We start from the raw sequence: 24,464 nt of genomic DNA, 5'->3' as shown, positions 1-24,464 counted from the left end.
ATGTTTTATGATGTTTGTTTGTATCAATTTCATTAATTTTTTTTATGTTCACTTCTTACGTCTCTAACATTTTCTCTACAACATCAGTGTGAATGGGTGGGGCTAAAAACAGCAACTTTCTGCATATTGCTGCAAGCTTTTGTATATTGCAGAAACAAGCAAGCAATTTAAAGGCACGTTCTTTGTTTTTTTTTTTCTTATGCCAGTGCTGATGTGGTGAAAGTGTATACGTATGGTATGTGTGTTGATGGATGTGATTTCTCTATCATTTCTGAAACCCATACATGCTAGACTGCTGTTATTGTTGCTCTAATTCTATACAATTTACGCAGCAACGAGTAGTTTTCGTTATTCCCGAACTCTGCTGCTCCCGAATGAGTTCATCAGGGGTGATGCGGTTCACCCAGTCAGTGAATCAGCACTCGTTCTGAGCCCAAATCAAATATGAACAGCCTGGAAAAGACCCCTTTTGGTTTTTCCCGAGACTTTTTGGCTGTTTGAGTTTTTTTTCCTGAGATTCCTTTCGAGGAGGCGTTTCCGGAATGCCTGGTTGGCGGAATGAGTGTGACATCGTGGCTGCCAGACTGTTGGGGGCTGTGGGGCTATGTTTGCTCAGGTGGTCCTGGGATGATTGGCAGATGTGGGGCAGTGGGGTGTTGCTTCTTGTGTGTGCCTGTCAAAAAGAGTTCCCAGCCTTGTGCTGAAGTGAAAGAAACAATAAAGATGTGAACCGTATTGTGCGCAATACATGAAATTCCCAGTTGGGTTTTCACATTGGTGTTCATTGTAATGCTTGCTGTATTAACAGTGTTTACAGGAAACACATTAATGTATATGTTAGCTTAGATAAAGCTAAGAATGTTAGAAAGTTAGGAATGTGTTGCCTGATGTCAAAAAGGTTGTTTTATAGTAGTTTCGGCTTTAAAAGTTACATTTGGTGTGGTCTAATACAGCAATAGAATTTTTTTTTTCCAGATTTAAAATGGCTTTAAATTATTCTATTTTAAAACACTGCTTATCTAACTCAAAGTTCACTGAGTTTGTTTTGGATACTAAATAAAATAAACATATTTGGGGGGGCCGAGTGGTCCAGTGGACTAAAGCGTGGGAGGTTGCAGGTTCGAACCTCCCCTCATGCAGCTTTATCATCAGCTGCCGGTGCTCAGAGGGAGCTAAATTGGCCCTGCTCCCTCCAGATGGGTAGATGGCACTCTCTCCCCATCCCCAAGAGTGATGTCCGCAGCATAAGGCGTCTGTAAGCTTTTAGTGTGCAAAATTGGGGAGAAAATGGGAAAAGTTAGAAATAAAATGAATAAAATAAACATATTTGCATTGTAGACATAGTTACACTGGTTTCTACCATCACCACCATCGTAAAAAGTTGGGCTTTCTACAATAGACCATTTCACAATGAATCCTAAATACCTGTTTATATCATAGCAACTGAATAACAGAAACACTGACAAATCAGCATATTTTATAGAGATGGAAGGATCAATCAGCTTTATATCATTTTGTCTCAAATAAGCAATCATACTCATTGCAATCATACTCGCTGATGAAGCCACTTTGTAAAATTATTGTGTCTCATGTGGGAAGCAGAGTACAGTCTACTATCATTACTAACCAGATATCACTCTTAAGAGTACATCACCCAGCCAAGTACAGTAAGTGTCAGCAGAACTAGCAAACACCTGTAACCACAGGCATGGTGCTAATTGGATCATGTGCACGTCTGTGTCAGTAATGAGTGCATTCATTAAAAAGGGTGTTCACAAATATTGGACACATTGTGTATGTGTATTTGAATCATGTTACTTCATCTCTCTCTCTCTGTTCTTTATTCTCCGCAGGCAAAGGGGCGAAGAGATGGGACCTCATCATCCAGTGAGAACCCTCGACCGGTGGTGGTGGGCGGGTCTGATGGGAGGGGCATGTCCTGGCAGGGCCCGCGGACACTGTTGCTCCAAAAGAACTCTCAGGGCTTCGGCTTCACCCTGCGCCACTTCATCGTGTACCCGCCCGAATCTGCCCTGCACACCAGCCTCAAGGTAACTTCGCCCAGCAACGAGCCCACCCATCACCGTAAACAAGCTCTTAGCAACTGGGAAATGAGTCTGGTGTTTACGTGCACAGATCTTCAGTGTGGTTTGTCACAAAGCACAAACAGACTGGTGCACTTTTTCGCAATTTGCTGCATCATGCCACCAGCCACCAAATGCAAACCACCACGCCTGAAACGGGTAAATCCTAGACTTGCCTCAAGCGATGTTGTTACAAAAGTGTGGTGAGAGTGAGCTTTGGAGGTACTACAGATTTAACCAAAGCACTAATTAAAGTTTAAGAGTTTACGGAAAGACCCTGCTGGGAAACTGGAACAGAGGAAGCTATATGATACGATCACAAATGTTCTGTTTACACCATTAGTCATCTGTGTTTCTGTCTGAGAACTGTTAGGACAGAGAATGAGAGTGAGAGAGTGAGAGAGAGAGAGAGAGAAAGAAAGAAAGAAAGAAAGAAAGAAAGAAAGAAAGAAAGAAAGAAAGAAAGAAAGAAAGAAAAACATGATCAGTGGCAGTAGTGACACGTTATGAAACTACTTCAAATTGCTCTTGGAAACAAATAGTGTTTCAAGTCTGATACATTTTTTATGCAAAAAAAAACAATGAACTTTAATACAGTGATGTGTCTTGTCTTCAAATGTTAATGTCCTTGGCTGTACACTTTTCCGATGTGCATCAATACAAAATAATCCTCAAAAATCACAAAAAACTGTATACATGGAATTTTGTGGACATATAGACTTTGTGTGTGAATGATGACACAGCTCTGAATCAGTTTTTCTGATTTTGCTATTTTATTATTATATATAGGTATATATTTGAGTAAAATGAACATTGTTGTTTTATTCTATAACTACGAACAACATTTCCTCTAAATTTCCTCCAATTTATTTGCAGAAAATGAGAAATGACTGAAATAAGTTTTAAGAAATCAATCAGAAATCAATATTTGGCATGTACTTGGCATGTTCTCCTCCACCAGTCTTACACACTGCTTTTGGATAAATGTATGCCTTTCTTGGTGCCAAAAATTAAAGCAGTTCATCTTGGTTTGATGGCTTGTGATCATCCACCTTCCTCTTGATTATATTCCAGAGGTTTTCAATTTGGTAAAATATAAAAAATGCAGGATAAGGCTTGAGAGGCAGGGCTTGTAACAGAAGGATGTCCTGCACATATCGCTGAGCTGTTATGGGGCAGTGGGTCACTCCACAGGAAATGCAGGATTAAAGTGCTCCCCAAGCCATTAGGCATAAAGAAAGACTGCTCAAAATGTGTCCCTTAATAGATTCGGCCTGTCTGAATTATCCGAACCTCATCCCCTGATTCAACGACATAACTTTAATTTTTGTATACTTTAAATTTAAGTTCATAATCTCCTGATAAAGATATATTCAAGTAGTTAACATATTGTGTACTTACTATGAGCATTACTAATACTCACATACACTCACAAAATATACACATACTGATTATTTAGAATGCTCGTTTGCATATTGCAGTCACCTGCATCACTGGTGCTTTATTGTGCATCTCTGGTGCGTGACACAACTACAACCACAGTATATCCTGCTGCCTAAGGTGATAAGAACCAGCTGCAGGTGTTGTAGTGATGTAGCGGAGCATTGATGTGAGTTTACAGAGCTAAAACAAAGTGCCACTATTGTCACTGTGGGCTTAAAACACCCCCTCATCAGCAGCTGCAGAGTGTGTCCTTTCAGAGGCTTCAAAAAGGCTTTTTTCGTGTTGACTGGTACCAGACACACACTTGCACACACTGGGCCGGGCAGTACCAGGGCAGCACAGACAATAGGTCCCCACTCACTCTGTTCTGTCCGCTTCTGTTCACTTCAGAGGTCACATGACAAGTCGTTCTCTGCTCTACGGTCACCTCACTATGTACAGCTGGTGGCAAAATGGTTTAAAGGGCATGTGAATGCTTTAAAGTGGGCTTAAAATGGTAGTTTGGTCATTCAATATATATTTATTATTTAAATTTGTTTATTAAACATGTAAGGCCTAATCGTAGACTATATTTTGCTTGCAGTGGAAAATCTCCATTCATTTAGAATTGATTTAATCCCTGTCTGCAAAACTGCCCCATAGTCATTTAAAACAAATCATTCAGATATATAGATTTGAGAAATTCAAGGAATAAAACTGAATTTGGTTGCCTATTCATCACCATGGAATATTTTTCCTCCTTTTACAGATAAAAATGATTATTTTAACATTGTGATTTTATCTTAAATCTTACCAGTAAAACAAAGCTTTTGCTTTCCTTTCTGATGTATGTTTAGCTTCCGTTTTAATTATTCAAGGCAACCCAATTGTTTTTTAGAGTAAGCCAACAGTGCACAGAAGAGCTTGTACAAACTAGCATTGGCTAAATATAGCTTTTAGTCTAGCACAAACACTGGTTTGGCTTCTTTTTTTGGTCATAAGGGTGGTGATGAACTGCTCTCCAGTATCAACAACACCATATTCACCTGAAGTTGCTGTTGAATATTACTGTTTTGCTCAATTTCTCATGATTCAACTATGCCTTCACGATTTTTTTTATTTATATTTTTGCTCAAATAGGTTAATAAAAGTAGTTATTTAAGTAGAATGCACAATGCTTAACTAGGGATCATGTTTATTTATGCTTGTTAGCTACATTACCTTCAATTTATATCTAAAAAAAAGCCAGATTTGGCTGACTCAACACATTTGGAGTGAGAGAAAAATTGCGTAAATGTGACTTTTGGCCGAACTTTCATTTTATAGGGATATTAGTCATTTGCCAGACAGGAAATAAGTGGTGATTCTTTGGAAAGAGCAGAGGCATAAGCTTTTCCAGTCTCTCTGTCTTTACCTCTCTCCCTCTCTCTCTCTCTTTCGCACACATACACACACTCTTTCTCTCTCTCTCTCTCTCATTCTGACTAAAGCCTGAGTATTGTGTGATTATGTGTGGAATGAGCTCTGTCAGCGCAGGCTAAACCCTGCTTCACTCAGTTTAAACTGCATCATCAGCGCTGTGTGTGTGGGTGTGGGTGTGTGTCAGCGTGGTCTGAATGATCTGACCTCCTGCTTTGCACTGTTATCAATTTGTTAGAGATCCAGATTTGGTCTGTGTGTGACCTTAAATAGACCCCAGTGTCAGATAGTAAGATATTGTTGGTCTACTAAAATAATTGTTGGTCACACATTTGTATTAGTGTGTGTGTGTGTGTGTGTGTTTTGGTGGTGGGGGGTGTAGGGTTGTAGCTGTTTCCCGGCTGTAGCCATGGCCTTCTGTTTGTATTGAGTGTTGCTGCTAAATGCCTCCATGCTGACAGCAGAGTGGACAGTTGGGTCCGGCTGATCTTCTGTGGTCTTTTCCTATGCTGCCCTCTAGTGTTTTTCATTAAAGCACATAGTGAAAGTGGAACGTGGATGTGTGGAAAACCTGAGGAAAAAAAACAAGGGAATATTCATTGCAAATTGTCTTCAGGAAGCAGAAAAGGAATAGTTGCTATTAGGTTATTTAAACAAACTAAACTGACTTTTAAAAAGAAAAAAAAAATAAGCTGCAGTCCTTAATATATATTTTTTTATTGATAGATTTGACAAATTCAAGGAACAAAACAGAACTGCCAAGACTTTTGTTGCCTATTCATCACCATGTAATATTTTTCCTCCTATTACAGGTAAAAAAAAAAAAATATTTTAACATTGTGACAAAAACACTGGGGTTGATTTTATCTTAAATCTTACCAGTAAAACAAACCTATTGCTGTCCTTTCTGACGTATGTTTAGCTCCAATTTAGTTATCTAAGGCAGCTCAATTGTTTCTTGGAGTAATCCAACAGTTCATAAAAGAGCTTGTACAAACAATTATTGGCTAAATATAGCTTTTAGTCTAGCACAAACACTGGTTTTACCTCTATGGCTTCTTTTTTTGGTTATGAAGGAGGCGATGAACTGCTCTCCAGTATCAACAACACCATATTCACCTGAAGTTGCTGTTGTCAATTTCTCATGATTCAACTGAGAGACTGCCTTTACGATTTTTTTTGTTGCTCAAATAGGTTATTAAAAATAGTGATTTAAGTAGGATGCACAAATGCTAAACTAGGGATCGTGTTTATTTATGCTTGTTAGTGAAAGAATATTCATTGTAAATTGTCTTCAGGAAGCAGAAAAGGAATAGTTGCTTTTAGGTTTTTTAAACAAACTAAACTGACTTTTAAAAAGAAAAAACAAAACAAGCTGCAGTCCTTAATATATATATTTTTTTATTGAAAGCAGTATGTTTCTGAGTGGGAATAGAACAAATATATGATCGTTAATGGCATATTACGGTCTTTTGACCTTTTTCTGGCATTTTTAACAGTTTCTTGCTGCTAAAGGTGCTGATACAAGAGCTATCGCAAACATGGAGATATCAGAACAGCAAACTCAGTCTTAACCTGCTCATTCACACATCATTAAACCAAAGAAACACAGAATTAGAACTGAAGAAACAGAATCCTCACTAAAATCAACCGATATATCCACTCTGAAAAGAGACTGCACCACAATGTACATTTTAAAAGTACTTTTTAGTACTTTTTTAGCAATTACACATACTGACCAAAAATATTCACTGTAAGTGAAACACTATGCCATAAAATATTCATTCCAATTTTATGTTTTTTAACATTGTAATTATTACAAGTCTTTTTTTACTGAGATAGTGCCTTAGTGTGATGTGCTGTTAACTAAAGATTTTGTAACCAGGTTAGTTTAGTCTTGCCCCCACTTACTTCCAGGCTTTCTTAAGTTTGCTTGACTTTTGTTTAAAAAACAGTTTCTGGGTAGAAGGTAAGGACATGTATTTTTGACAAGGGTTCTTCAGTACAAGGTTTTGAGACATCATTCATAAGTCAGAAGACTCTGACGCCTCACTCTGAGTGCACGGCTGATGTAACGCTGCTCCTAAGGGATGAAACACTGCTGGAGGGTTTGGGTGATAGTGAGCTCCCATCATCAGGCTAATTTTAGCACATTTCAACATTAGAAAATTACAGCATATTTCTGGTAAATGACATAATGATTGTACATGATCTGACATGACTCTATCCTTTCTTTCGTTTACAGGATGAGGAAAATGGAAATGAAAAGGGTGAGTGTTCTTGTTTCCTTTATGTCTCCTATCTTTATTTATTAACTGCATCCTGTGGACTTTCAGTCCAGTGTGCATCCTGAATAGCCTCATCTGATTATGTTTAATGGCTGATTTGAGATCAGTAAGCGTTTTTAATAGATTGAGATCATATACATGTTCAGGCTGCTAAGCGTTTAGATATAGCGCTTGTGTTCTTGCTCCACCTGCAGGATAAAAAGTGAAATGCACCCTGAAAGAGCTTTAAATGAATAAAAACTGATATATTTACTAATTTACTTTGTAATGTTTTAATGTTTAACTTTTCACGGACATATAATTCTAATTTATAATTCTATTCTAAAAGTAGTTCTGTTATGACAGCATTTGCTTTTTCCAATTTAGAAATTTGCCCTTTTAGACAAAAAATAACAGGATATCATAATAAAACACATATTAACCCATACTAAGTACAGTGATTTTTAGTCACTAACTACTGAAATAATAATGATTTTTGTCACTGAATGAAGGGTTAGTCAGTGTCCTATAGACACTGAATCTATATGACTGAATCATAATAGAAAAAAAATAATTATTATTTTATACCATAATGTTAGGTTGCTCACCTCTACTACTTTATACACATACACAAAAATACACAGCTTTAATATATGAGACATAATGTTTACTTATGAACCTGACTGTAAAATATAATATACTAATAAAAACTATAAGAAAACTAGTAAAATATAAAACTATATCATTGATTGACATCTTTGTTGCCAATTTCAGCTATTTTTATTATTTCAGTATATTTATTATTTATTCATTTATTTATTTTATTATTAATTTTTTTAATAAATTCTGTCAGTAGACAAAATATTTTAAGCATGTAAAAAAAAACTAAAATTAATCTCTGAAAATTGATTTTTTTTTTTTTAAATCTGTGCATCTATACGCCTCTGTATTTACTATGTGTGTGTTTGTGTGTGTGTGTGTGTTTGGCCAATACAGGCCTCCAGCGGAGTCGACTGGAGCCGATGGACACCATATTCGTGAAAAATGTGAGGGAGAGAGGTCCCGCCCACCAGGCCGGTTTGTGCACAGGTGAGCACCGAAGTGGAAGAGTGATTTAAGTGTGTGATTTATTCTCTGTTATTTTGGTTTGTGTGTGTGTTTGTCTCACTGCCCACTCGTTCTTTGGTAATTTGCCATGGAAATAAGCTCACGTTACACGTGCCGATGACATGACAGCATTTGCTTGAAATCAGACAGTTGATACAGAGGGTAGGCTGCGGCTTGTGTTGACTGGCTGTTTTCGTTTCAGTTCGTTAAGCTCGTAATACCAGCGCCAGATCTACAGGACACGGTCCTGTTCCCATCAGCTCAGACTGTGTGTTATCAGTAAATCAGTGTGTGTGTGTGTGTGTGTGAGAGAGGTTTATTATAAGTCAGGTTATGAGTAAGTCAAACTGCTGATTGTATTATGCTTTGTTTGATATGCAGTTCTGTGTAAAAATGTTAGTCGTTTGTGAAAATTTTAATGAAACGCTGCTTGGACAGTAAAATTTTTAACCCTAATAATAATTTCTAGTAACATTTATACAAAAAGTAGTGCTTTTACATCACTGTGTTCGTTTAGACTTCGCTAAAGCCCTTTTCTTTGGAGTCTAGTAATATTTATTTGATATCATCCAGCACCTGATTCGGGGAGTCTGTGTTTAATGATGTTTAACTGCTAAGAGACATGGTTTTAACTAATGTGATTAGGTGCCTTAAACATTTGCATAGCATGTGCAGTAACAGATAAACGTTTGGACACACCTATTTAAAAATGTTCTGCACTGAATATTAATACAAAATTCATTCAAACTATGTATGGAATTATCCAAAACATATGGAATTATTTAGTTAACAAAAAAGTGTTTAAACTAAAGATGTTTTGTATAAGAGTTAATTACTTAATTTCTTGTTAGAGAGCATCAGTTATGTTGTGAAGAGGTAGAGTTGGTATACAGTGAATAGCTCTATTTGTTGAATAGCTCTATTTTTTCTATTTCTGAAAATGTTCCAGAACCTTGAAAATATCCTCAAGTGAAGTCTTGTGGTAAAGTAAAGTAAAATATTTCAATATTTAACAATAATAATAATAATAAATAATAAACTTTATTTATATAGCACCTTTCATACATAAAAATGCAGCTCAAAGTGCTTCGCAATAAAACTAAATAAATCAGCAAAATGTAAAAGTAATATAAAACAAATAAAACAATCAAAAAGTAACAATTTCATAAAATAGTTGGAAATAAGACATTTACATTAAAATAAACTATAGAATAAAATACATTTAAACAAAAAATATAAAATAAGAATTAAAAACAACAAAAGTGTTTAAATAAAAAAGATTCAAGTATAGGCAGAACAGAACTAGTAGAAAGCTAAGCTAAACAGGAAGGTTTTTAGCTGCCTTTTAAAGCTATTAACACTCGATCCCTGATAAATATTAATTGGTAAAGAGTTCCATATTTTCAGGGCATAGAAACAGAAAGCTGCTTCACCAGTCTTTTTGTGATTCATTCTGGGAATGTTCAAATATTTAAAGTTTAACAAAGCCTGATAGTGGATGCCAGATAGACGAAAGTTCCATTTCTGAAGTTGTGCAGGTATTTAATGTTCCTCGATCCACAGTAGTGCCACATTTGTATCAGGAATACATCATAAAAAGCATTATCACCTACAGCGGGCAGCGCAGTGGGTGATAATGATTGTGACTGGTGGCATTTAGCTAAAACTGTTCTTGCATACTACAGACAAACTACAAACCAAAGCCATTTTGTCTGATTATCTGTTTTTGTGTGTCTGTGTGTCTAATAGGTGACCGGCTGGTAAAGGTGAATGGAGAAAGTGTGTTGGGTAAGACGTACTCCCAGGTGATAGCACTCATTCAGAACAGGTCAGTTTCTGTGTTTTTCTTCGTCTATATGTTTAAATGAAATGGGGTTCTTTTTTTTTTTTTTAGCAAAAGTCATAATTACTGTCATTATACTGATTAGCTTAGTCTTCTGAATTATTTTACAACTATCAGAGATTAATACAATGCTAAAGGGCTAGAATACGCCAAATATCTGAAGTTACCTTCTAAAAAACATAAAAGAATTGTAAAAAATTGCGGTTGATATTTCCAAAATGATGTACAAGGCTATAGATGATGGCATATTAACTATAACACCTTCAGAACATTAGGCTTAACAGTATCAGGCTGATGGTTTTAATCTATCTATGTAAATCTACTATGTATATAGTAGCAAAAATCTCTTATTCTCTTTCTCTCTCTCTCTCTTATTATCTCTCTCTCTCTCTCTCTCTCTCTCTCTTATTATCTCTCTCTCCAGTGAGAGTGTATTGGAACTCTCCATTATGCCAAAGGATGAGGACGTGCTGCAGCTGGTAAGTGTGTGAGAGCTTGAACATTCAAACATTATGCCACGCCTTGCTCCACACACACACACACACACACTCACTCACAGCCACAAATGCATACACATACTTAAGCCTACTTATGTAAAACAAAATAAAATAAGGTACAAATGAGTTAGGAAATCTTTGAAACATGGTGTAGGTATCTCTGGTGTAGGTATCTCATGTGTACCTTGTTATATAAAGTAGCTCTCTTATCAGCACCACCCCCACCCCCCACACACCAACATTTTCAGGAACACTAGTGCTTTCGGTTACAAAAAAATCTCACGCACTACTGCTTTAACTCTTTCAGACTCTGTGTCAATTACAATGTACTTCATGTAGTTTCTTTTTAAAAATTGTTGTAAAAAAAACACTATTTGTGAACTCTTGTCCATCAGAAAAAAATCATAAACCAGCCAATGAAACAGTAGCTTAGCCCCGCCCACTGCGCTGGACAAAACAAATCAGCAACTCAGACATTAGGGCATGTCAGCACTACAGAACAAGTGAGGCAAAGTAATACAAGCTAATTTTTACTAGATCTTGTAAGAACACTTTTATCATATTTAAGAATTAAAAAAATAGTTGAATGGATTTCTTTTAAAATAGATTTAATATTAGGATAGTAATATTAATAATGTTGTGTGCATTACAGACAGAAAACAGCCTTCATATATTGTTCCATAACTGTAACATAATTCAGGTATTAAAGGGTTAAGCTGTGGAGTAAATAATGCTCCTTTCAGTGAGTTATTTTACCAAAAAAATGGTTGTTTTCGTTTGTAGCCGCTGAGCATGTACACACACTTGTCGAATGACGTGGCGACACAATCAGAATCATCCATTTCATTATTAATGACCAGACTGTCCCATGACAAATGCTCACACACACACACACACACACACACACACACACACACACACACACACACACACACACACACACATTCCTCGAGCAGCACACACTCCCACATTCATATTGGTCCGCAAATTACCCTGTTGCTCACATGATCAGGCATGCAAAAGTGCTCACCAGAGCACAGAGGAACATGCGTGTGTGCGCGCACACACACACACACACACACTCTCTCACACACACACACACACACTCACACACACACCACACAGATCAGCCATTTTTAACAAGCCCTCAGACCAGGCCACATAAACTGGGCACATTACCCACAGTTACTGCTGCTATTGCATTTTACCCCATTTATACCTAACTCTGTCTCTTTCTCTCTTTCTTTCTTTTTCTATCATTGATTCAGTATCCCATTTCTCTTTAGGTCTCTATCTTTCTCTTTCTCTCTCTCTCTTGTTCTCTCTTTATATAAAGGAGGTCTCTCTCTCTCTCTTTCTTTGTTTCTCTGCCAGCCTTTTGGTACACCTCACTCTTTTTCTTTCTTTCTCTCTCTCTGTATCTGTATTTGTCACACGTTCTTCCCCCTTTCATTATATGCCTCTGTTTTCTATGTGCACTCTTATTTTTCTTTCTCTCTCTCTCTCTCTCTCTCTGTATAACAGTGTTATATAAAACAACAATGTTCATTTTACTCATAAAATATACCTATAAATAGCAAAATCAGAGAAACTGATTCAGAAACTAAAGTGGTCTCTTAATTTTTTTCAGATCTGTATGTCTCTCTGTTTCTCTCCCTTTATAAATATGTGTATTTCCCTCTTTTTCATTCTCTCTCCCTCTTTGTTTATATGATTTGTGTATCTGTGTCTCTTTTCATATAAAAGACTATTATTTGTGTCTGATACTCTTCAGATATATTATTACCCTCTCTCTCTCTCTAACAGTCTCTCTCTCTCTCTCTCTCTCTCTCTCAGTCTCTCTCTCTCTCTACCTCTGTCTGCTCCACACACCCTTTACACCCGCATCAGCTGCATACCAGAGATGACATCATCAGTGGTCTGGCTCCTCCCACACTCCCACAGGGTGGAGAGAGACAGAGAGAGCGAGAGAGCGAGGGAGGGAGAGAGAAAGAGAGAGAGAGAGAGAAAGAGAGAGAGAGTTGAGTGGTGTTGGGTTGGGCTGGTCTCAGGGCACCATACTGAGGACCAGGAATACAGAAAGAAAGAAAGAAGCAGAGTGGGAAATATACCAGAAAAGAGAGAAAGAGAGAGTGTGATACGATGACAGCACAAAGGGACGAATAGAAAACGAAGAGGAGAAAAAGAAGAATGGACAGATGAGTACAGTACGGACGAGCGAGGTTGAGGTGCTCTCAGTAAACTAAGTGAAGCTTTAGGGAATGCTGCTGCTGCTCCCTCTGTGAGTTTGTATTCGCTCTGTTTACAGCCATGGCTGTGTGTGAGTGTGAGTGTGTGTGTGTGTGTTTGTAATATGTCATATACGTGCTCTATCATTAATGCACAGGTTTTGGGGTCTTTTATATGGGGTCTTGCAGCTGTTTGATATGTTTAGTCAGTTTACTGATGCAGATTAAATCTTTCTGTGCAGTGGTTCAGTCAGTAGTTGCTGTTGCCCTTGTAGCCGGTCTGTCTGCTCTGGTGTTGTGGGTTAATGGCATGTTGATGTCTTCAGAAAGCTTCCTGCTCTTCATATCTGAGTGGTGTGTCGTTGGTTAGAGCTGTCAATATTAACGGCAGTATGTTTTATGTTTTGAATTTTTGTAAGTGCAGTAATTTTATTGGTTGGAGAAGGTCAAAATGGACAAACACGCAAATAAACAAAGCTTTACAGTTAAAAGAATTGGTTGAAGCAGTTGTTTCTAGCACTTTTTATTTTAAATTGAAAGCAGTAGTATTCCTGATGTGGAGCTGGCACAAAATATTCTAATTAATGGCATTAATTAGACACAACCGTCCCTGCAACATCTAATATATAAATTTCAAAAACTGAAAAGCATATACTTACAAATACAGAATTTCACACAGCAGTTAACCTGCATCAAAGGTACTCTTTCACATGTTCACCAAAACTTACATACTGTCACTTTAATTAACAGAAATATATCTTTAAAAAAACTGTCAGACTTAATACATGGATATCACTGTTGGGTATGGTCAAAATAGCTGTTTGTTTTTTAATTAATAATATCTTTCCCATTCTTGTTAAATTTGTAGTTAAAATTGTTAATCTACGTATTTTATCAAAAACCTTTTCAAATCACCAAAATAACACATTTTTAACAAAAGAAATGATCTTTTTAACTTTTAAATTGATGTCAATGTAAAAAGACTTTATTCCAAGTCAATTTCTGTGAAAATGTGACAAATTAATCTGATAGTTTCTCGATTTCTCAGATTTTCTTTGATTTTACCAAATAAAAAAAAACTCTGGAATATAATCAAGAGGAAAGTGGATGATCACAAGCCATCAGACCAAGCTGAACTGCTTGACTTCTTGCACCAGAAGTGGCATAAAGTTATCCGAAAGCAGTGTGTAAGACTGGTGGAGGAGAACATGCCAAGGGTTATTCCACCAAATATTGATAAACTCTTAAAACTTTTTGAATATGAATTTGTTTTCTTTGCATTATTTGAGGTCTGAAAGCTCTGCATCTTTTTTGTTATTTCAGCCAAATAAATGCTCTAAATTACAATATTTCTATTTGGAATTTGGGAGAAATGTTGTCTGTAGTTTATAGAATAAAACAACAATGTTTATTTTACTCAAATATAAACCTATAAATAGCAAAATCAGAAAAACTGATTTAGAAACTGAAGTGGTCTCTTAATTTTTTTCAGATGTATAAATGAAAAATTAAAACAACAACCAAAACAAAAATGTTTAGCAGAAAGAAAATATTCGCTAAAATATTTTAACTTTCATTGGAGGTCAATGTAAAAAGATGTTATTCTAGGTCAATTTGTGTGAAAATGTGAAGAATGTCAAAAACACAAGGTGTGAGATGCAAGGTTTGTTAGTGACAGTGACAATATATGTATATATATATATATATATATATATATATATATATATATATATATATACATACATATATATACAACCCTATACTTACTTAGGAACACCTTTATGGCTACTTTCATCCATTTATCTAATCAACCATCTTGTGACAGCAGTCATTGAATAGCATCATGCAGATGCAGATCAGCAGCTTCACATAGTGTTCATATCAACCATCGGAATTATAAAAAAAATGTGATCTCAGTTATGATTGTTGGTGCCAGTCTGGCTGGTTTGAATATTCTTAGAACTGCTGATCCCCAAGGATTTTAAGCACAACGGTCTTTACAGTTAATCAGAATTGAGTAATTAAGACAAAATCAACTAAGCATCAATCAAAGAAGAATTTAAGATTAACTTAGAAAGTCAGGCAGGTTGGAGCTGACAGAAAGGCTACTGTACCTCAGATATTCATGCTATATTACTGTATGTACAGTTGTGGTAACTGTTAAAGCATTTCAAAAGTCCATTATTGAGGTGCTAGGGCTATAACAGCAGAAGACCATGTTCCAATTTTGTCAGCCAGAACTAAAACCTGAGGCTGCAGTGGGGACAGACTCACCAAAACTGGACAGTATGGGAAAAAAAGACATACCCTGGTCAAAAAATGTCTCAAACAGCTCAAATAATTTGACCTAACCTACCATATGTCAGCAGTCCAGGCAGATGGATGTAGTGTAATGTTGTATTGAATGCTTTCTTGGCACACTTTATACATATTAATACCAATCAACGGTCACTTGAATACCACAACCTATTTAAGTGTTGGTGCTGACCATGTGTTTCCTTTCATGACCACAATTTACCCATATTCTATTAGCTATTTGCAGCATGAAAATGCACTACGTTCAAAAGCTACAGTCACTCCAGAGTAGATTCACAATGTTGTTTCTCACTGTTCTTTAGTGTTTTTGTCAGTCACTTTGCCTGAATCCAGCAGAACACCTCTGGGATGTAGTAGAACGGGAGATTTACAGCATGAAAGTGCTGCTAAAGGATCTCAAAGGAACATATGTGGAACCCATGCAATACAGAAAGAAATCTGTTATGAAAGCAAATCACTTTCCTGTTTTAATGTAGTATTTCTAATATTCTTCAAAATGCAGCAGATTGTACTTCTCTGTATTGTTCTGTTGAACCCACATAACGCTTGTTTTTGTTGTTTTTTTGTTTGTGTACTGAATGCATTTTGATACCGCATGACTGACTATGCGCTACATGCAGTATGTGCAGCTAGGACATTGGAGACAGTGTGATATGGATTGAGCACACTGCAAAAATAAATAGATCCTCTCTTATTGGTATTATATATATCTGGAATTCATATTAATATACATAACTTGTTTTCTTACAGCTGCTGTCTGAGGCAGTTTTAATTTCATGCTTCTGTGCATCTAAACGTTTTGCTTTAGGCCGTTATTGTGGTTGGGTGTGAATAGAAGTGGGTAATACAGGTCCAGAAAGTAAACATTAATTCCAGGATTTATTTCCAAATGACTGGATGGTTCTTCTGCAGCTAAGCTACACACAGAGCCACCCAGGTATTTGGAACAAAATCCTAGGATGAATTCATACCAAGGTTTATGTCAAACCAAGCCATCAAACCAAGCTGAACTGCTTGAATGTTTGCACCAGGAGTGGCATAAAGATATTCAAAAGCAGTGTGTAAAACTGGTGGAGGAGAACATGACAAGATGCGTGAAAACTGTGATTAAAAACCAGGGTTAATTTACCAAATATTGATTTCTGAACTCTTAAAACTTTATGAATATGAACTTGTTTTCTTTGCATTATTTGAGGTCTGAAAGCTCTGCATCTTTTTTGTTATTTTAGCCATTTCTCATTTTCTGCAAATAAATGCTCTAAATGACAATATTTTCATTTGGAATTTGGGAAAAATGTCTGTAGTTTATATAATAAAACAACAATGTTTATTTTACACAAATATGTACCTTTAAATAGCTAAATCAGAGCTGTATATTTAAAAATGATTTGATCCAGTTAGGTTTAATTTCACGCTGCATTCACACTTCAGTACAACACTTGTTTCTTTTTTCCTCTGTATAGTTTTAAGGCTGATGCTCGGCACACTGTAATTGGTCTGAAAGATCAAACCATCTAGAAAAAGGCTTTAAACCTTAGGGTAACAGGAGTGTGGCTCAGTAGATCTGGACTGACATCACATCTTTTGCTCAGTTTGTGGTTCGTGATACCTTTTAACCTGGCATTTTGATTCGAACCAAACTAAAAGTCTGAAAGTTTGGATTAAACAAGGCAGGTGTGTGAAAGAACCCTTAACTTTTTGGAATTGAGGACAGTTATAGTGGTTTGGAGGAGTTTCAGCCCAGGAATAAAGTATCGGCAATTGTCTTTTTTTCTATGTGACAGTGTTGTTGAAAAGGGCCAATTTGTTAGGAATGTTGTATGTTTGCTGTATGTTTGAGTAGACTGTGGAAGTAACAAGAAGTAAGAAGGCTGTTGTGACTGCATCATCATCACACTTGATTCCACTTGTTTAATCAGTTGGTCAGACTTCTAACAAGTTTTTTTACTGATCACCAGCCCTTTGTGTATATGGTTTAACTGTTTTGGTGCTGTAATATAGTGAAATTTATGCAGTTGGTGTTTTTATTTAGTGTGAGCAGGTGAGGTGTGCATCATATGGTGATGTTTATATTGATCATTTCCAGTGGTGACTAAACTGTTCATACCTACTGGCTGAGGGATTTCACCATACCACACAAATTCCTAGAAGTCTCAGTATCGAATTCTTTGCATTTTTGTGGTACTGTTTTGAACTGCCATTCAGGATTGCTGTTTCTTAATCTCTTTCTTTCTTTCTTCTTCTCTAACACAGGCGTACTCTCAAGATGCCTACCTGAGAGGGAACGAGCCGTATAAAGGAGGAGCCCAGTGTCTCCCTCCACCGCCTCCTCTTTGCTACCCCCCACGTTCTAAATCTCAGCCTCCCACAAGTCACACCTCCTGCCCCACCTCTTCTCGAGTCCAAATGGGACAGAACCAACTTGACAACTGGAGCCGCTGGCCCGGCTCTACGTCCTCTGGCCCTTCCCCACCACTCGACAACCGGATCACTGTCCCTGCCCATGCTACTGTCTGGGCGGCAGAGGGGCGTGCCTGTGACCCGGGAGGTGTGGGACACAGTAGCCCTGCACATCGCACTGAAGAGATTCGGTACGGGATGACTGATAGGGGGCAGCAGGCGATGGGACAAATGAGAGGACGTACCTACTCGTCTTCTTCTTCCTCAGGGGGGGCCTTAGCAAGCCCGCTGCACCATGGTCCCTATGGCAACTATGGTGTTGGTACTGCACAAGGATGGGCTAGCCCACCGCAGCCCACGCATACACCCCCATCTAGCCACAATGAACGCACCCAACAAGCCCTTAGCAACTGGTACTATAGTCAGGTTAACGAGCGGGAGCGGGAAAGACCCAGCGTCCGCTCGTTGCATCCTCGGCACCGCAGCTTCTCGCAGGACCGTCTTGGGGAATTTAACCGGACAAGACGGACCCAGAGGTCTGATTTTCCCCACAGTGTCTCTCAGGACACCCTGCTTTACTTGCAGCAGCCAGGTCCTGGGGCCCGTGGTCACTGGCAGGGCGAGAACATCCCTATTTCGGCTTTTAACTGCACAAGATCTGAAAACCTGCTCCAAACAAGGTACGGACATTCAGGGCGCTCGCTGGAGGCTCTGGACCGAGCACCCAGCGTGCTTTCCCCATGCCAAGAGAGGCCATCCTGGGGTGGCCACCAACCGCAGTCTAGGGCTGAAGCCTATCAGAGGCAGAGCACTCAATACAGCCTTGCACAGACACCCCCAGGTGCCCGACACACACAGGCACCCCAACACGAACAGAAACGGACTAAACCCCTAGTTTCCCAGCACCCATCGCAGCATCAAAACCTCCCATACTCACCCCAGCACTCAACACAGGCCCCTCAGCCGCAGCAGGCCATGCCCCAGACCCGCCGCCTGCCGTCCTGCCAGAGCCTGGACGAGCAGCCAATGTCCATGGGCTACCGCAGCTACAGCCCTTCCTTTAACCGCAAGACAGGACGCATCCTGCAGCATGCCCACTCCTTCCGGGACCCATCCTACATGGGCCCGGCCCTCAGCTGGACACCCACGCCCAAGACCAGTCCACCAGAGGGTGTAGCCCCTCCCTCTGCCCCATCCCCTGCACCACCTACCAGCTCTGCCACACCCACGGCCCCTGAAGGGCAGGACAGAACTCACCGGCCGACCAACCACGAAAGAGAGGGTGGAGAAATAAAGGAGGTTCAAGCCCAGGTACAGGAGGTGGTGCTGCGGCAGAAGCCACCAATGGGGAGAAGGGGCGGCAACACAAACCGGCACCCACATTACGGAATGGCTATAGAAGACGACGACCCTCTTCTCTTCACATCTGACCCAACGGAAGCACCGCCCAAAGCCGAAAGTACCATCTCCCAGCGGCGTTCCAATGGTAATCTAGCACCACTATCTGTGGAGGATGACTCGCTGGCCTCTATCCCCTTCATTGGTGAGCTTCTCTTTTTCCACACCTGCTGCGCTTGCTCCTACTTAAGTCATCCTCCATTTTATTCAGGGTTTTTTTTTTTTTGCTTTTTGCTGCTCTCATGTCAAAACCTCGTAATCCTGTGATAGTAAAAATTAAGAATTGTGTCATGGATTAATGGACCAGTAGAAATTAAGAAAATTTTATCCCTGTGTTTTTCACAGTAAGTCCTGGCTTACTATGTCTTTACATTTTAGTTGTTTAGTTGTTGGGAATCCACTAAAATATGCAGTCTAGGACCAGGAATCTCGGAAAAAAATAAAAATAATAATTATAGCATTCTTATTACAGGGCCTAAAAACGAAGTTTGCAATTAGCGTTTTTATATTGTCCTCTCAATGTTCAGCATCAGCTGCGTCAAAGTCAGAATGTAATTATTTATATGTTGTTTTACAATACTATGTATAAATGTAACATACAATCTTCATAAAAACAGATTCCATCAGTTCGATATTGCTTCTCCGAAATTTGACCTGAAGTCTGTCATGGAATTCTGTCTAGGAATTGTAATTAGGAGTCATCTTTGGAATTCCACCTCGGAGTCCAACTCAGACTCTTCTGCCTTAGAGTTTGCCTTAAAATTCCGACTCAAATTAGGTTTTGTAGTCTGACTCTGAGTCTCTGCCTCTGAATTCCAACACTATAGCTGCCTCAGAATCCTGACTCGTTATCTGTCTGATCATTCCACATCAAACGTTTGCTTTGTGACCTGGAATTTAAACTCTTTACCTGCTTCAGAATTCCGACTTTTTATCTTCCTCAGAATTCCGACTCTATATTTTCCTCAGAATTTAAATAAAAACATTCTGTTAGTGCCATAAACTTTCTTTTAAAATGTCCATTTCAGGAATACGAGGTTTTGTTCCAATAGCCACGATTTTTTTTCTCCACAAACTCTGCACCATTTCTCTCTGGGTACTTCTGCTGTGCATCATCATCTACTTCACTTTTATCATTTTCAGTATATAATACTGTTATTTTATATCTGCTCTTTTCTTCAACTGCTTCAAATCAGCATTTCCTGTCCAGGCAGTTGCTTATGTTTCAACTCTTATTTCTGTGAGGATTTTTGTGGTTTAGTTTCGAATGAAGTTACTAATACTTCTTGAATAAGGTTGTGTGGTACGACTCACTGTAATAACAAAAAAAACAACGTCACACATGCAGGAGGGTATATTTTTTGGCATACTGTTGCAGGAAATGTTGATGACATGGCCAGACACTTACAGAATAGACAGAAGGGAATGTTTGAGAATGACTGTGTCATAACAGCTCACAGCCCCACTGGCTTGGCTGTTAATTTCCTCTTGTCTGGTGTACCTGTGTGTGTGTGTGTGTGTGTGTGTGTGTGTGTGTGAGTAAGAGTGCATGCTTGTATGTTAGCATTTTTTTTGGGTTGGATAACTACGGGATGTCCCACAGTTATTCAGAAGGAATGAAACGTCTGTGACTAAATCAAACTCTTAAGAAAACCAACTAAACCTTCTGAATTTTTACTGTACTTGCCTCTTTAACACAAAATGAATGAAACTGGTACATCCTGATTCTGTAGTACGGAACTAGAAGGTGACAGAAGAACTGGCAACCTGTGAGAAACTCGTGAAACCTGTTGAAGATATTTGCTGATAGTTAACGCTTAGAAGCAACAGTTTGATTCACTGGAAATAACAAAAGCATGGTTTTACTCAGTATTAATGCTTTCCCATTCAAATAAGTAAGGAAAAAGCTCAATTGGTGAATTTTCAATACAGACCAAATTTTTGTTTATAAATCAAAAAAGTGATATTTTATTCAGCGCTTAATTTGATGCATATAGTCTATAGGTGTCTATAATCTGTTTTTGTGGAAATTGCCTAATCCTAACCCTGTAGGATCTACCACTCCGAAGAATTTAGGCTCTGTTCAGACTACATTTAAATTGGATTTATTTCTCAAATCAGATCAGTTAAGATGACAGTCTGCACTGTTATTTGCATGTAATAAGATCAGATTTACATACCCATACATCACAAAGTTATCCTCATGTGCTAAATCCCCACAGTCGAAACACTTTTTATTGTTGTGGTCATTATTTGTCACATTATTTGTCCAGACTGAGAAGCATCTGTGCAAATGCAGTCGCATTTTAATTGCCAAATGTAGTTTGGCTTCAATTGCCAAAATTCTGATTTCACTTGGTATTACTGTAAAAAATCAAACTGATATGACAAAAAACTGGGTTTGACCAGCCATAGTGCCATATTTTTCAAACAATAAGGTGCACTAAAAATACTTAATTTTTTCCACAAAATCGTCAGTGTGCCTTATAATCCGGTGCACCTTATGTATAAATTCTACCGGTCAGGTTGTAAGGAGCAGTAAAGGCTCTTCACTGAAGTACAGCATTATAGAGGAGTTTCAGTGAAGTTTCTCTGAAAGTGCTGAGGCTGGAGCAGTATTAGCATTAGCTGCTCACTGGAGTGCTAGCCCTTTTGCCACTCTTAGGTAAGTATATCGGGCTGCAGTCTGTGCGTTTACCATGTTAAAACAAGCTACGTAGGACAAACCATTATCTTTTAGTGCCCTGGGTTACTGGAACACTCAGTCTACTGCTATCGGGTGGTATTTACTAGTGCTAAGCGAAACTGGCTAGCACTGCTAACTGCAGCTGGCTAAAAAATCAGTGAATAGTTCATTTCGCAAAACAGTTAGCATCCAAGCTAACACGCTCTTAGTTCATCTGTTTGCTAGCATTGAGTTGCTAGCTGCATTCCGGTGTTCTAAGGCCTTTAACTAAGGACTCGAGTGAACTATAACCATAATCCACATATCATATCAAACCACAGAACCTACTAATTTAACCAGCACAGCGCCACCAGTAGCATCACCCGTTAGCTTATGATTTAAAACCATGTTTGGTTTCATAATAAGAGCCCAATTTCAGACAATATAAATTAAAAGATGTTTACTAAAGTCAATTACTATTGACTAAAACAATAAAGAACTAAGTAAACTTTTGATAAAAATTGTCAAATATCTAAATTTAAACTATAGGTATAGCAAAACAAAAGTAAGACCTCTTGTCTTCAAGTGGTTAATTTATTTCATTGATCTTCATTGATTGGCATTCAAAAAGAACAGTGCAGAACCTGTGTGTGTGTGTGTGTATGTGTGTGTGTGTGTGTTTGCTTTAGCCTCTAGCTTGTAGTGATCGTGTCCCAGCATGCCTTCAACTAAGGAGGAGCGCGAGACCAGGAGGAGATCTGGAAATAAAATGCCAGATAAAATGCGAAACATCCAAAACAAAAGGAAAAAAAAAGCAGCAGATAGACACGCGCCATCACACGTGCGCGCCATCAGCTTCAAAAACCTCTTCTCCTCCATTTCCGAACACAACAATGTTACGAATGTTCATGATCTAAGCAGATAATCGGTTGACTAATCAGGGTTCCAGGAATTCGCTGTGATGCGGTCAAGCTAAACTGGTGCTTATTGTGTCTTAATGTGAAAAGATTTTATCTGTTTACCTTCCCACCTGCTGTGGTTCACTCTTACGGTGTTGCTAACTGTTAGCATAATTACGCAAGCGTCTGCCTGACTAAAGAGGAGCCTAAGCCCTTACATCTGGAAGTATAACCTGCTTTCCTGTGCATTAGACACACGCCCAGTGCACACAAACATGCACAAAAACCCACCGTGCCCTGCAGCACTCCTCGTTAACAACTGCTTCAGCTAACACACACACACACCTGCGTAGCATAGTGCTTAGCACAGTTAGCTAGCTAGCTCTGTTGAAAAACAAGACATTGATGTAGTACATAAATACGAGTTTACAATACAAGTACATACAGTAAAATGTGTTAAACTACAAAATTAACCCATTTCAAATTGAATGTTTTTGTGATGTCACAATAAATAGAAACATTTACACAGGCTACGTCCCAATTTTGGGCTCGATACTCTAATACTCTAAGCTCTAAACTACATACTATTCTTAATAGTATAAGTTTGGCAGGTTTGTACACTAAATATTTATATACTAACCTGTTTTGTACGAACAGGAAGTGGTAAATAGGGCTTTTTACTGTATACTAACTAATTCAACTTTACAACTGATGCTCTCAAACACATTAGAAAAGCAAGAAATTTAAGTAATTAATTCTTGACAAGTTCAGCAGCACAGCTGTTACCTGAAAGCCATTCCATGTGACTTTACATCATAAAGTTGACTGAGAAAATGCAGAGATGTGCAAAGCTGTCATCTAAGCAAGAGGTGCTACTTTAAAGAATCTAAAATCTAAAACATATTCTTATAGTTTGGATGACTTTAGTATTAATCTACAATGCATACATTTTTTTAAATAATGAAAAACACTAAATTTAAAGTGTGTCCAAACACTAGAATGATGATTGGCTAGCTGGTCCTTGGTAACCTTGGTGTGCGTTAACCTGTTAGCCAGCATGCTAACATCATAATAGAGAGCAATGTGAGCTGAGGGTAGTAGCCAGGATGCTAGCTACCTTGCTAACTCTGTGAAATCAGGGCAGGAATGTGAGACCGGACACATCGAGCAATTGTCCCATAATTATTATTATTATAAGCAAATGAAAAAAAAACTAAAACAAAACTAGATGAATCTGTCCACTTCAGCACGTAATTGTACGGTAAATAATTTTTCCCTGCAGTGGAAAGAGGCCTTTGATTCTTTGAGATAATGAAAGGTTAGAAAATGGTCATATAAAATGCATGTGGACTGCTTTTAAAGGCAAATGCAAATAACCAAAAACTTAATAAAACCATAAAACCCATAAAAGTCTTTGTAAAATCAATAAAATGCAGGACAACGTAGAATGTGGGCCCTTTAAAAGAAATGATGGGGGAAACTAGTGGAATAACAGAGTTTGTAGAGGTACATATAGATAACGTAGAAACATCCACAAGCTGAGGCATGTTAGAGCTCGGGCACTGAGAATGAAGCCGCACAGAACACACACAAGAGCTGATCTGATCTTTGGGCAGTTGAGCAACTATGTATTTGGATGCTGCTCTGCTGTTTTGTCGTCTTCAAATCTCTAGATTTTCTGAGAGGACACAAGCGAGTGTGTTTATGACAGTGTGTGTCTGTGAGTGTTGGTAAAGCATATTTAAGTGCTACCACTGGAAATAATCACATAATGTGAACCAGTGCTTTCCTATCCAGTGGTTTGCAAATACTGAGCTGTGGATTTCTGTCCTATTTTGCATAAATCATAAGTCCTCCAACATGTTCTAGCGTAATAGTCCAGACCCACCAAACCAGTCTAAAGTGTCACCAGTTGAATA

The 24,464-nt window shown here is 38.3% G+C and overlaps 1 protein-coding gene across 7 annotated transcripts in view; it reads left to right on the top strand.

Annotated features, from left to right (window-relative positions):
* Positions 1-24,464, top strand: part of arhgap23a (Rho GTPase activating protein 23a) — a 131,092-nt gene that overhangs the window by 76,196 nt on the left and 30,432 nt on the right. For 4 of the 7 annotated variants that reach the window (XM_022672816.2, XM_022672796.2, XM_022672794.2 and 1 more), the window contains exons 2-7: positions 1,854-2,051; positions 7,171-7,195; positions 8,189-8,281; positions 10,049-10,127; positions 10,567-10,621; positions 17,437-19,126. In XM_022672816.2, the coding sequence (XP_022528537.2) occupies positions 1,854-2,051; positions 7,171-7,195; positions 8,189-8,281; positions 10,049-10,127; positions 10,567-10,621; positions 17,437-19,126 (2,140 nt within the window). Of the gene's footprint in view, positions 1-1,853; positions 2,052-7,170; positions 7,196-8,188; positions 8,282-10,048; positions 10,128-10,566; positions 10,622-12,645; positions 12,921-17,436; positions 19,127-24,464 lie in introns of those variants that run through there. The other 3 variants (XM_022672807.2, XM_022672788.2, XM_022672818.2) reach the window with 2 other exon arrangements.

The sequence above is a fragment of the Astyanax mexicanus genome, chromosome 19 (assembly GCF_023375975.1).
Source record: "Astyanax mexicanus isolate ESR-SI-001 chromosome 19, AstMex3_surface, whole genome shotgun sequence".
Lineage (NCBI taxonomy): Eukaryota > Metazoa > Chordata > Actinopteri > Characiformes > Acestrorhamphidae > Astyanax > Astyanax mexicanus.
Note: the sequence above shows the minus strand (reverse complement) of the source record. Positions and strands in the feature narration are given on the sequence as shown.